We start from the raw sequence: 13,987 nt of genomic DNA on the forward strand, positions 1-13,987 counted from the left end.
AATACTTGATAATTTCAGAATTGAATCAATATCAAATACTCACTTGAAATAATTAAATGTGACTTTTTCATTGTAATCTGTCCTCCAAACACATAAATTACTGAAAACATAGAATCCATCATTTATATATATAGTTCGCTGAATGTTCGAACGCAATGAGAAACATGTTTCAGCAATAACTAACTAGGAAATACGAATCATTTGTCTGAATTGCATTGTAAAAATATGGCATAAAAAATTGTAGAATTCACCTCAACCTTTGGCAGATAGAAAAAAATCAAGATGACGGCGATTCGAAATTTTTGTCTGAACCGATTTAATAATTTACGGTTCGAAATGCCAACCCCCACATATCATAGATGAGCACTCCAGAGGTGTATGTACCAATATAGAGGTAACTAATTTTGTTCGCCTACTTCACATTAAGTTGCGTGAAGGGACTGAAACCTATGGACATATTCACTTGGCTAACACAGACAGTCCCCGAACTCGGAATAGAACTGAAATAAGAAAAAAATTATGCCCTAACTCTAATCTGGTACACACACTACGGGAGTACCCATAGATGGACATATTCACTTGGCTAACACAGACAGTCCCCGAACTCGGAATAGAACTGAAATAAGAAAAAAATTATGCCCTAACTCTAATCTGGTACACACACTACGGGAGTACCCATAGATAATTGCTCATAGCCATGCTCTATTGAAAGACCTAAAAAAAATTCATGTAGTAAAATTTGCTTGACTTTTTAGGAAAAAGAAGAATTTGCCACTGATCATGAAAATGCAATAAAGAAACTTGAGAAAATGTTGAGCGAATTGGAAATTGAAATGAATGTGAAGATAAAAGAAGAGAAAGAGAACTGTGAGGGCGAGTGGGAGAAAGAAAGAGAGAAAATAATCGGAGAGTTGAGAGATGAGTGGGAAAAAGAGAAAGAAGGGGAATTTACACAAAGAATAGAAACTCAGGTGAGTGGAAACTGAACGAACTATTGCTTAGTGCACTCTTATAAATTATGTGTTGCACGTTATTCAATATAATACTAGACTAAATCATTGGGATTCCTATATACAGTAATTAGTGCTCCAGAAGTATTCGTATCAAGATGGCGCACAACCTGAACATAGTATGTGTACCAGGTTAGGGCTGTTCAGGTTGTGCATCATCTTGGTCCGAATACTTCGGAGCGCCCAGTTATTTAAGTTTTAATTAGGGTTCCCGTGATATTTGTAGCTTAAAGAAGTTAGTGAACATGCACTACAACACCTTTCAATCTAAAATGCCTACGTTTTAAACCTTACTTAAGGTTTTGTTTGCTCTCCCGTTTCTGTAATCAGTTTTATTTATTTTATTTTTATCAATTATTTTATCATCTATTATGCTGATTATGGGAGTCGAAATAAAATTATTCTTATCCACTTGTAATCCCGCAACAGTTAAATGGTTGGTGCGTTCCGATAAGCATTTGAGATAAACAGCAGCGTGCTTTTATAAATTGGCGTAAAAAATAATTTTGGAAAATGATCGATGGGCTCATTGTTCTCGCAGGGTGTTGGTTGGTTATGACTTCCTCAATCATCTGCTTCAATGCATCTGGAATGATAAAATTTATCATCGCTGATTAAGCTGTGTTAGCTTGGGAGGAATGCTGATCTTCTTGCTGTTCTATATTCTCTCGGCCTCACAATCTTCTAACCAGGGTTTCTTAAACTTTTAGGCTCGCAACCCCAATTTTTTAAAATTTTCCACATTTCCTGTTTCGAGTAGTGCCTCGCTTATCTTACGATCAAAGTCGGCACCGTTATGCAAGCACACGGCTTCTCTGATCCTATGTATTCTCTCAAAATCATGAAATTTATGTTTTTCACTAGTTTTGATAATTGTGTTTCGAGTCAAAAGTCTAAAAAACGAACAATAGATATTGTACTTTATGTGAACTTGGTATACTCCTTGCACCCCCTAGAATTCGTTGCCGGCCCCTCTTCGAAGTCCCGAACTCCAGTTTGGGAAGCCCTGTTCTAAACTACAAATAGCCCAAACCTACATTCTTATGGCTACAAAATACTTAATTAAAATTTCTCCTATTTTAGATTGCTCTTGCTAAAGTGAACTGGTTTGAAGAATTTTCCAATTCCAAACAGAAAGCGATTCATACTGCAGTGAAAGCAGAGGAAGAAAAATGGAATAAGAGGTAATATATGAAGCAAAAGTCAATAAAAAAGAATCGGTCAAATCGATTTTGTTGGCCTTTCAGGCAAACGATCATAAGAAAATAAAACAGAATAATCATGCCTGTGCCCAGATGGGACGGGATATCCAAGAAATGACCATCTAGTAGAATTGTCATCGAGTACCTTGCAATAGATTTTTGAATACATCAAAATTTTTGCAGTGTTAGTGAACACATTTGAGACAAGTTAGCACTATTTGTCTATATCAGGGTTCAACCTGAAATAAATTTATAAAAATGAAAATCAATCAATGTTTCTGAGTAAATTTAAATTACTTTATTCAATGACTCGGATGTATTTGCTGCTTTGTGTTTAAAATATATTCAGTATATTAACCCTTTCCGTGCGGTGGGCACGTATGCGTACCCACGACAAAAGTCGCTAGATTGCGGCGGGTACGTTGATGTACTCCGCTGTTTTATTTAGCAATCAGTCGCAAACTGTTGGTCAATTTTTTCCGGGTTTTAGTTTATTGATAAGAAGTCTTCTTCGAGATTAACATAAGCGACGGTAAATCTCGCTTTCGTTTACGACAGGAATTTTATTTGCGGCGGAACGAGGGAGTGTTTTTAAAATTTATGCAAATTTCCGTGTTTTTTGGGTGGTAATAGAAGACATATTATCCCTTCCATCTACCAAAGTATTTTGAGTTAGATCACGAAATTGCTACAGCAATATTATGCTATTGTTTGCCAACCACGAAGCGGTAACAGTAAAGGATTTAGCGAATATTTCTTTTTTTTATCACGGTTTGAGTTTCAACTCCCCCAAAAAAAAATGCCTTTTTTCTATCCGGTTTGTGACTCAGACCACCACTTTTAAAAAACCTTTTTTTTTTCAATCAAATGCATTTTTTTTAAACAAATGCATAAAATCGGCGTAGCAAATGCGATTATTTAATACAAAATAAAAATCGCATGGAAAGGGTTAATGAATAAATAAATAGCTTGCAAAGCTTAAGTTTCTCTCACAGAGCACCCTGGGAGTATGTAGCACCTAGAGAACCTATGGGTCTATATTATATTTGTGTTTCCATGTTCTTTCGAATTATATATTGGTTTATAATTTCACAGGATTGAAGAGCTCAGGCAGGATTGGGAAGAGAAGAAAAACCATGAATTAGAAAGAAAAATGAATGAAGAACAAGAAAAATGGAATTTACTGAAGGTATCAACTATTGATGCTATTTTTGAATTCCTGAATAAAATTGAAGAAGCATTTGAGAAATTCGATAGTTACAAATGATGTATTATTATGTTTGACATGAATTGTGCTACATTTGACGCTCCAGAAGTTTGTGTACCAATGTGGGGGTAACTAATTTTGTTCGCCTACTTTACATCAAGTTGTGTTAAGGGACTGAAACCTATGGGCAGGGGGTTATATTTATTTGGCTAACACAGACAGTCGCCGAACTCGTAATAAAACTAAAATAAGAAAAATTATGGACTACCTCCGACCTGATACAGACACTACACTAGTCTATGGCCTACAAGAAAAACTCACTATGTAGCAGCTTGGTTCTTTATTTATGGATTTTAATATGCATTCAATTTACCTAGATGGAGGTTGTTATCCACTGTTTCTTTGCTATTTACTTATTCCCGTGTAACTGATCCTGCTATGGTCAAATGTAGCTAGACATCATTTCTTACTTCTTTTTATTCCAATATTTATGTAAATTATCTCCTTTATAATGACTTCTATTATTGTGTTTTACTTAACATTAAATCTTACCAAACTTATATAATAAAATCATAAAATTATAAAATCACAAAGGCGTCACATGGTGCACCTCAATTTTTTGATTTCTGAAATTTTGAAGTTCTAAATTTTTCAAGTTATATTAAACTCTTATCTAACTTATTTTATTCTAATCACAGGAAGAAGAAATCCAAAAACTTCAAGATGAATTTCAATCTGAAAAAGAATCTGCTGTTAAGATGGCAACATGTATGGCCGAGCTTAATAAAACACTACATAAGGTAATTTTCAGAATTATTTTATCCAATTAAAAATCTCCATATAGTACAGAGAAAATTTTGGCATATTGCAAAGCTTGCATAGTGGTCCTCCTGGACGATAGATCTGACTACGGGAAAACTACGATCCACTGGCCAAATCCAGAGGCCTGTTGAGTAATTCAATTTGGCCCGCCTGATGCTGCCGCAACCTAACTAAAACCAAATTTTGATGTTTATCTAAAATAGTTCAAGGAATTTGTTGGCATTGCGATTAAATTTAGTTTTGGCATGAGGCTTTTTGTTTTCCATCTTTGCTTTTGTAATATTGTAAATATTGTTCATAAAATGTAACTTTCTACGTTACACTTACATGGCCCGCCAGCCCAAATGGGCAAAATTTTCGGCCCATGGTCCAAAAACCTTGTCCACCCCCGGGGTAGATACAGTTCTTCTTCCATTAGCAATTTTGAAACTTTCCAACTGTGTTTCTATCTGTTTTTTAATATTTAATGGATCATACCCGCTCAACTTGTAATCTGATTTTGTACTTGCTGAATATTGTGTAAATTACAATAATAATGAAAAAAATCTGTTGAATGAGATGCGATTTCTCCAATTATGTTCGAAATTTAAACTTTCAATTGTTATTTTGCAGGAAAATATTGAAGAAGAATCCAGGATGAATTTTGAAAAACAATTGAAAGAAGCCGAAGAATCATGGATGAAAGAAAGGAATGAATTAATGGAGGAGGCAAGAAAATCCTGGGAGCAGGAAAAAGGAAAATTGATTCAAGATGCGGTTGAGGAAACTAGGAAGAAAATGGTAGATGATGCTGAGGTTTGAATTTTGGTACTCCTGTAGTGTGTGTACCAGGTTAGGGTTAGGCCATAATTTTATTCCGGTTTTCCTATTTTAGTTCTGTTACGAGTTTGGAGAGTGTCTGTGTTAGCCAAGTTATCACACACCCTGCCCATAGGTTTCAGACGCTTCACACAACTTGATGTAATATAGGCAAACAAAATCAGTTACCTCGATATGGACCATATTGGTACACACTCTTCTCGAGCGTCGTTTTTTTTGTGAATAATCTGGAAAAACAATCTATTTTTATTATTATTTCACTCCTTTTTTCCAAATTACACTTTTGCATGCTATGAGTTGCTAAATTTTAGGAAAGACTGTATGTAGTGTATAAATGAATGAACATTTATTTTATCTCTGTAGGGAGGGAGAATTGTTTACAAAAAAACATGTGAAAAACCGTGCTCTTATGTGAAATTGCCTAACTTAGTAGCTGATACAGGGCCTCATTTAGAGAGAAGTTATCAACCACTTTATAGGAATTTTTCTAGATTCTAATCCTTACTTTTTAACAGAATGAAAGAAAAACACAGAAATCTGTGATGGAGAAAGCAATATTTGAAGTGAAGAAAATTTGTAACGAAGAAAAACAAAATTCACTGAAACAGAAAAATATTGAAATGGAACGAGAGATAAAAAAGTATGTTACGGGAAAATTTTTTTTTTGAGACTTTGACTCGAAATCTCGTCCCCATCATCAATATGTAATTAGTAACTGCTTGTAAAAAAACCTTGCCCGAAGTACAAAAGTTTTAAAGTTTTGACTCTGCTCAAAGGCTCTCCCAATTTCATAAAGTTGTACCCTTCTTCACAGATATTAATTAAAAAAACTGCTTGTAGAAATGTGAAACACTTCATACTAAATAAAGGGGGCTCCCGAAGTATGCGAACCAAGATGGCGGACATCGGAATGTAATATGTGTACTAGGTTAAGGTTAGGCCATAATGTTAGGTATAAATACTACGGGAGGCTCTTGGCTAGTCTTCGAACTGATAATAGGACTAAATTAAGAAAAATTGGAAAAAAATTATCGCCTAACCCTAACCTGTTACCCATGTTACGTTCCGATGTCCGCCATCTTGGTTCGCATACTTCGGGAGCACCAAATAAAGTACATCATCCAAATATTGCAGACTTCAAGAACAACACAAAACAGATTATGAAATGTTTGTGGATGAACACAAGAAAACTTTGGCTTCGTTCCTACAACAAGAGAAAAGTAAATCGATAACAACGTCTACTGTGACTAAGGATTCTTCAACACAAGCTGAGGTGGGATTGTGTGTACCAAGTTAGGGTTTTCCATCATATTATTTCAATTTTCCTTATTTGAGTTCTATTTCGAGTTCGGGGACTGTCTGTGTTAGGCAAGTGAATATACCGTATATGCTCGTTTTACCGCCCGATCTTGATTAAGGGGCCGTTTGAATAGCTGCTCGTGTGAACAGAACAGAAAAATAAATAAGGGCCGGTGCTTGAATACCTGCCCGATGTAATAGCTGATTTTTCAGTGGTAGAGAATAATAGGAAATAAGAAGCGCTTTTGTCACAATGCTGTTGAATTTTAAGCGCTGGTAGATAACACTCACGCCTTAGGCATCCAATTACACACCAGATAGCATTGATTATGTAACACTGTTGTTCTCAAACTGCGTTTTTTCAATATTGATGGGACGTCGCAAAACTTTTCTTCTTTTGCGAATATATGAGAAAATTACTCTTGAGACGTGAATAATTTGCGTTTGACGTGAATAAATGGACATGGAAAAAGGATTAATGTCGTCAAATTTTTGTCTTCAAAGATGCCATAATTTTTGTGTATAATTTTACTTTAAAAATAACAAGCGCCCGTGCTTGAATGAGGGCCGTTTTGAAGAAGGGTCCAATTAGTGAGTTTAGTTAAAAAAATATGGTCCCGGGCTACAAAACGAGCAAATACAGTACCCATTGCCCATAGGTTATACAACTTGATGTAAAGAAGGTGAACAAAATTAGTTACCTCTGTATTGGTACACATACTTCTGAAGTGCCGATTCTTACATACAAATCCAAATTTTAAGTTAATGAGGGGGCAAGTTGATAACACGGTGTGTGATGAAATTGAATTAGCGCCACCTATTGTGGCCAATGAGTTTCCTCGAATGGTTTCACTACACTGTCCTATCTGTCAAATATGAAAACACATTTACAGTCTATTGTTCAAAAATCTAAAAAGCCAATCTACTTCTCTACTTTTGAATTTGTTGCATTAAGTTGCAAGCAATGAAATTAAGAGTGTAGTTCAGTAGTTCCCATGCTTTTATGACTTGTGGTCCCATTCTGGAGGCTTTCAGTACTCATGGCCCCCTGTTTTCTTCATTCCAGTGGTATTTATGGTTTTATTTTGATTGGTAGATTTCAAATCCCACTGTGTTCAAATAATTAATGCTCTACAAAGTGAAAACACCTTGTAAATAATCTTTTCAAGCAATGGAACTAGGAAGATCAGGAAGTTTTGTTGTTAAGTGAAAAGTAAAATGAGTTTTTGCCCAGCATTGTGACTCGCTTGGGAGCCCCGGGCTCTAGGTTGGGAACCGCTGGTGTATTATAAGAGAACTATAAAACCATATATATGTAGTATACACTATTATCTTTTTTGTTTCAGATGGAAGTATCACATCGAACAAATAATTACGAAACGAAAGAAAAAATATGGAAATCTGAAAGAGAAGAAATTATTAACAAGAATAAGAATGAATTGGATGAAATGCAAAGAAAATTTGAAGCAAAGTACTGAATTGCTAATAAGTCTTGTTGCTACATCTAGGCAGTATTATATCTATCCTAACCCAGAACATGACGTGAATCTTACTTATTTTGCTTACTCTAATGGTTTGGACTACTGGGTGTCCATAAAGTCCCTTCACAATTTCTATTTTGTTATGAGGTCAGTTCTCAATATATCTTAACCAGGTTTGTTGTTTTCCAATCAGTAATTGTTCACATATTTTTACTTCATTTATTACATTTTTGAGGGCCAAAACAATAAATATATGCAATTTGAAACAATTTTGAGACTTCATAGAAACCCTATATTTACCTCAACACATGGCGGTGTGGGTGTTTAAAATTGGCAAGTGCGGGGCGAGTGGGACATAACATTCTCAAAATCTTCCTTTTACCTATAAGCCTGGAGGAAACAACTATTTTGTTAGTAATGTCTCAGCAATTTGGATGAATTCGCTAAATACCGGTCACATTAAAAATTTTGAGTATTTTTAAATTGTTATTCATTTTGTCTGTAGATTCGAAGAACTTCGTAATGAAATTGAACAATTGATGAAAGAGAGGAACGAATTATCTGAAGAATTGAAAAGAAATGAAAGCAGAAAACATATCGAGGTGAGGAGGGACAAAAAAAGTAACTGAGGACAAATGTCAATCCACATAACACCACATTGAAGGGAAAATTTTCCAATTCGAAATCTTTATTTTTTCCGTGGAAGTGATATCCTAAATCAGGGGTGTGCAACAGGTGGCCTGCGGACCACAACCCGGCCAGCCAAGCTATTTATTGTGGCCCTTTTCCCAGTCGAGAATTGAATCCCAATCCGAAAGGTTTATATTTAAACAGGCGCTCACATAGATAAAAATACATAATATTTTTTTGCTCCTGTCGCTGCGTTAACCTGATTCAGACGCCCAAACGAGCCCAATTTTGAATACATTTTTATTAATGTCATACGACCCCCAAAATTTACCCAATATACAATAATTATATACCATTGGAAAGGTCTTTTAGAGTACTATACGCTAGATGTCACTGGAGGACCGTAAACTAAAACACCTCTTTCAAGAGGTCTCTCGTAACGTCAAAAAATAACAAAAATATTTACACTCTCTCATTCTATCATCTGTTGGACGTGTATAGCTATTGAAAAGCGCAAATGTGACTATACAGTTGACTGCACATTGGTTTTCTCTTTCATATGATACTAAACGCTTTTCGTTAGCTCGTGTCGTTGAAGCGTTTTGGAAATTTTCCGTTTGAGAAGTCACCACATCGAATCAGGCCAGGCTAGGCTTGATAGATCGATCGGTTGTTTGTTTGTGCTTTATCGCGTTCAAAGCTTTTGTGAGTCATAATAAAACATTTATTATGAATCATAAAAGCTTATAATCGTGAGACAAGGAGAATTTGCGAGATAAAACGCCTATGTGAACTAACTTTTTTTCGGTGAGGCAGCTGCGATCAAACGACTCGATATTTTTATACCTTCCTGACGTTGTGAGATGTCCACTCTCCTATGTTATGTAGCATATAAAAGGACCTTCAAAATAAGACCTTATCATACTAGCTTTTGTTATTGGTTAGCGCGCAACGCCAAGGTTTATTGAATTATTTTCTTGCTGTGCGACGTTTTTCTATCGCAGCGGGAAGTACACTCGTGAAATGTAAGCGATATTTTATTACTTCCAAATGTCATATAACGTTCATTCTTATATTGCTGGGTAGGAAATGAGCTATTCTTCCAAACAAGACCATAACAAACATTCCAGACCTCATGGTTTACACACAGCGTCTGAAATTGCGCTAATGCACCCATTCGCACAGAACAGGTTAAATCTTTTTCCGTTTTGCCTGGTGTATTTATTACTGCAAGGCTAAGCTATATCCGCATTCTTTCCCATTGCCTTTGTCTGAAGTTGGTTATATGGTCCACCGACCAAATAATGTCGCACAACCCTGTCAAGGATGTTAGAGCATTGGCTTGAACTATGTTGATAGCATTGCAGATTAAAAACATCTAGACCTCCATGCTTACCACCCCACACCTAGGGTGTGATGAATTGAGTAGACAATGCTTAACCAAAAAGGTTACATTCTTTTCAAAAAGTAATCACTATTTGAGTACTAACCCACTCTTAAACAGACCCCTATAAAAAGAGAATATTGTGTTTATAAATAGTGTCCAAAAAGGGATGTTTTTCAAAATTTTGGTAAAAAACATTTCAATTGTTTTTCTCTTAGAGCAAAACTCCTTTCAGTTTGTTTTCAAAACCCTTTTTTTTATTTCAGGATAAAAAAGCATCTTTAACCAATCAGCTTGAGCTCTCTCATCTACAATTAGAAAACGAGAGATTGCGTGCCGAAATGAAAGCAACAGAATCAAAAGTTGAGAAATTATCCGAAAAAAATACAAACGATATAAATCGACTAAAAGAGAGAATGAGAGGTGAGATACATTTGATTACTTTTACAGAAGATTGGAAATTCATTGCTATTGTCGAATTAAAATTTGGTACGATGGTCTAGTGTGGCCCACTGGTAAATTTGGCCCGTTGGGTGATTCAATCTGGCCCACCTGATGCTGCCATGAGTTTCTGCATTTAACCAATTTTGCATGCACTTAATAGTTGTTGTTATTGAAATATGTATGGCGCAATAGGCTTGTTAGATTATGATCGTAGTCTGTGTAAATTGGATTTGAGGTTGCCAGAGACTTTCATGTTCTGGGAACGTTAACAAACTTTACCTTTTTTTGCTCACTCGTTTCGATGGCGTGCTTTCTACACCTCTTTTTATGCACTTGTTGTCTCCCACCTCATCTAGGGTGTAATAAATGGGGCAGTCAAATGAGTCGAACTAGAAATTTCGATTCAGTTCTTCCATGAATAGCTCATTAGATATCCATGGAGGCTTCTTATTCATAGCCTTGTTTGGAGCAAATGGCGTGAACAGGAGCTGTATAGAAGTGCTGTCTAGTGAAAACCTGTCTCACTATAACCCTGACTCACGCTGTATAGAAGTGCTGTCTAGTGAAAACCTGTCTCACTATAACCCTGACTCAAGACTCCACAGCTTTGAACTGCATAAGAGGCTACGATTGATCATATGTTCAAATTATCTTGTCGGCTAAATATTTCTATATTTTTTCTCAAATCTTAATTTTTAATATTCAGATGAATACAGAAGATGGAAGAAAGAACGTTCTAGTCTCGTTTCAAAATTAAAAGAAACATCTTCAACCCCACAAGGGGTTGCTCCACCTGTTCCTAATATGCAAGACACACCGTGCAAATTTTGTCAATCTTCCCAAGAAAATAAAGAAGAAATTTTAAAACATAAAGATGAAGCAACAAGGAAAGCTATTTCTGAGTTGACAGATATTTATGCAGGAACGTTAAAGATGATAAAAGGTAGATTATTAGGGAAATTATCGGGGTGGTTTAAACCGGATTGAACTAGTGCTCGGGGATCGAGTCAGCTCAACCAATCATACTCAAGTCATCTTTTAATAACTCGAAGACACTCATTTAAATGAAATGTAGGATAGGGTAATATTTGCCTAGTTATCCAAAATAGGAGAAAGCAGATGAAACGGCATAAGTATATGGCGAACCACGGCCTGTCGTCCGGTTACCAGTCCATGTTGAGTATGGAATGAGCTAGCCAGTTTTCGGAAGCATGGACTTGATGGTGGTGGAAGCCGTAACCGACCAGCAGTTACGTGAACCACTCTACGGTGGTCAGGAGTCCAGCAATCCTCTGGCACATAACTATCCCTGCGTGGAATTCAAAGCTGCGTGCGGTGGCCAGTCTACTTCTAACGCGTAGCATGATGTGCCACACCGCCTAGCTAAATGTATCTATTTGATCTAATGTATCGAATTCAACTAAAACTTGTTTCAAAGTGTATGCATTAGCATGCACAAAGAAAATTTAATTTGGCAATAATAAATTGGCTTCGGTCCAGCCATGAATGATCTCCTACATCAGGGAGGTGGGGTTGGTGGGTTAGGGGGATTTCGACCCGTGGGCCGGATCCGGCCCAACCAAAGTGTTTCATCCGGCCCACTTGTGTCTGCTGAAATTATGGATTTCAATGGAAATCAATTTCTTTGTAAATACAGTCATATTGATCCTGATTGTTACATTGTGCTCCTTATTATAATATAAACATCAGCATAGCTCAGGCCTGGGCCACATCCGGCTCGCGGCAACGTTTTATCCGGCCCGTGAGCTTTCTAGATTTAGACCCTTTTTTTTATTACAGTGATTACTCTCCTCAAATCCCAAATTTTCCTCAACATAATTATGTCTTGTATACGGAACTGTGAAATCATTGAAAAGAGCGAGTTATTATTATATAATCATCATGACACGTTAATTATGCATTTGAATCCATTTTTCAAGTATACCAGTATCATTTATTTTATAATCATCGGCGACGAGATGCTAAAGATAAATGAAGGAATGAATCTGCGAGCAACCTAAATCTAGATTTTAGAGCGGCAATATAAAATACTAAAAATTGAACAGAAACAAGTTATGATTCAATAGGCTCGGGACAGATTAAAAATGCTTTCGTGAGAATGGAAACTAAAAAATTTCTGGTGCCCACAGCACACATTTCAATTGCGTAGCTTTCGTGGGCGCGATGTACATTTTGATCAATTCTAAAACTAATGACGGGGCCTGATTTATAAGATAATTAATGTAAGATAAATTCAATCGATTTTCATGTAACTGAAATGAATTTTACTCGGTGTAATTTTATCGCAGGCGTAGGGATTTTTAGGATGGTAAAATCTTTTAAACAGAGCTAAGTCAGTGTTGCACGAACGGATAAGATTTGTCGAATTCACGAAATCGCAAAACACTGATAAAAATAATCTGGCACTTTACCTCACATTTTTATGTCCGCCGAATGCGATGTTATTTCAGAATTGTAATGCTTATATGTTGTCAAAGCAGCCGCGGGTTAGGTTGAAAACAACAAGACATTTCAATGTACACGTGTCAATGCATTTTAAATACCGGTATATCAGTATCGCAAAAATAGATATAGTATATAAAGTATATTCCGGCCATTTATCTCACATTTTTGAATCCGCGGATAGCCATGGTATTCCAAACTTTTAAGCTCGCAACGTCTTCCAATGTATCAAAAGTTTGGCGAACCTTACTCACCTTAAAAATGCTATGATGACAGCAAAGTTATATGAATCACGATGTTTGGCCACCAAAGGCATAGTCCTAATTCCGCATTGTTACTCACTTTTCAGCATTGATGACAAAATTCGGCTTTGGTATGCAAGCGTTTCGTTTCTCTGATTCAATGTATTGTCTCGAAATTGCCAGATTTATGTTTTAAACTATAGTTTTAATAAATGTGCTTTGAATAAAAATTCTGATAAAGTATAATAGATATATTTATGTACTTATTTATATACTTACTTATATATAATACGTATTTAACTATGTAATAAACTACAATAAAAACGCGCAATTGACTCTACTTAGTCCGGCCCGCCACTGCATTTTGAATATTCAATGTGGCCCGATACCAAAAAAAATTGCCCAGCCCTGGCCTATCTGTTGGACTAGCTTTTGTAAATAAGCTGTTTTTTATTCATAGTTTTCATATTGAGAATAATAGCACAACAATGTTTTGAGATTGCAGGGTTTGCATTCAGATGGGTTCGTCTACCGTGGCATGCAGAGCAAGGGATTTAGTATGTCGAACTGGTCATGAAATGCGGTCTACTTTTGTCATTTATCAATGGCTGCTTGTGCTATGGCTCCAGGTTCTGGTTCAGAGTGAAAGTAATTAACATTGCAATAATTGAATATTCTTAATTTTGACTTCTTCTAGACGAAATGATGACGTACATAGGTGAGAGCAGATGTCGGACTAAAGAAACAATATCAAGAGAGAGAAAACATACAGCAAGCAAATTGAAAACACATTATAATAAAGTATTGAACAGAGTCAAACCTGAGAAAGATTTACACGCTCAACTTATACAAAGGTAGGTTTTAGTTTTAAAGAGTTTTGTGCCATACGAAGAACAAATTTTGTCGAAAAGGATGAAATTTTTAACTGAATCTGGAAAAAAGAAAATCTAAACTTATCATATTGAGTCAGAAATTTTGTTACCC

At 36.0% G+C, this 13,987-nt stretch overlaps 1 protein-coding gene across 3 annotated transcripts in view; it reads left to right on the forward strand.

The window, feature by feature from the left end:
- The window catches only part of LOC120341521 (uncharacterized), a 34,949-nt gene that overhangs the window by 18,329 nt on the left and 2,633 nt on the right, over nucleotides 1–13,987 (forward strand). For all 3 annotated transcript variants that reach the window (XM_078119917.1, XM_078119918.1, XM_078119919.1), the window contains exons 20-31: nucleotides 756–971; nucleotides 2,094–2,194; nucleotides 3,308–3,401; nucleotides 4,118–4,219; nucleotides 4,854–5,036; nucleotides 5,576–5,700; nucleotides 6,195–6,333; nucleotides 7,706–7,830; nucleotides 8,346–8,442; nucleotides 10,121–10,277; nucleotides 11,005–11,241; nucleotides 13,701–13,857. In XM_078119917.1, the coding sequence (XP_077976043.1) occupies nucleotides 756–971; nucleotides 2,094–2,194; nucleotides 3,308–3,401; nucleotides 4,118–4,219; nucleotides 4,854–5,036; nucleotides 5,576–5,700; nucleotides 6,195–6,333; nucleotides 7,706–7,830; nucleotides 8,346–8,442; nucleotides 10,121–10,277; nucleotides 11,005–11,241; nucleotides 13,701–13,857 (1,733 nt within the window). The remainder of the gene's footprint in view (nucleotides 1–755; nucleotides 972–2,093; nucleotides 2,195–3,307; nucleotides 3,402–4,117; nucleotides 4,220–4,853; nucleotides 5,037–5,575; nucleotides 5,701–6,194; nucleotides 6,334–7,705; nucleotides 7,831–8,345; nucleotides 8,443–10,120; nucleotides 10,278–11,004; nucleotides 11,242–13,700; nucleotides 13,858–13,987) is intronic.

This window comes from Styela clava, chromosome 14, assembly GCF_964204865.1.
Source record: "Styela clava chromosome 14, kaStyClav1.hap1.2, whole genome shotgun sequence".
In the NCBI taxonomy this organism is placed as follows: domain Eukaryota; kingdom Metazoa; phylum Chordata; class Ascidiacea; order Stolidobranchia; family Styelidae; genus Styela; species Styela clava.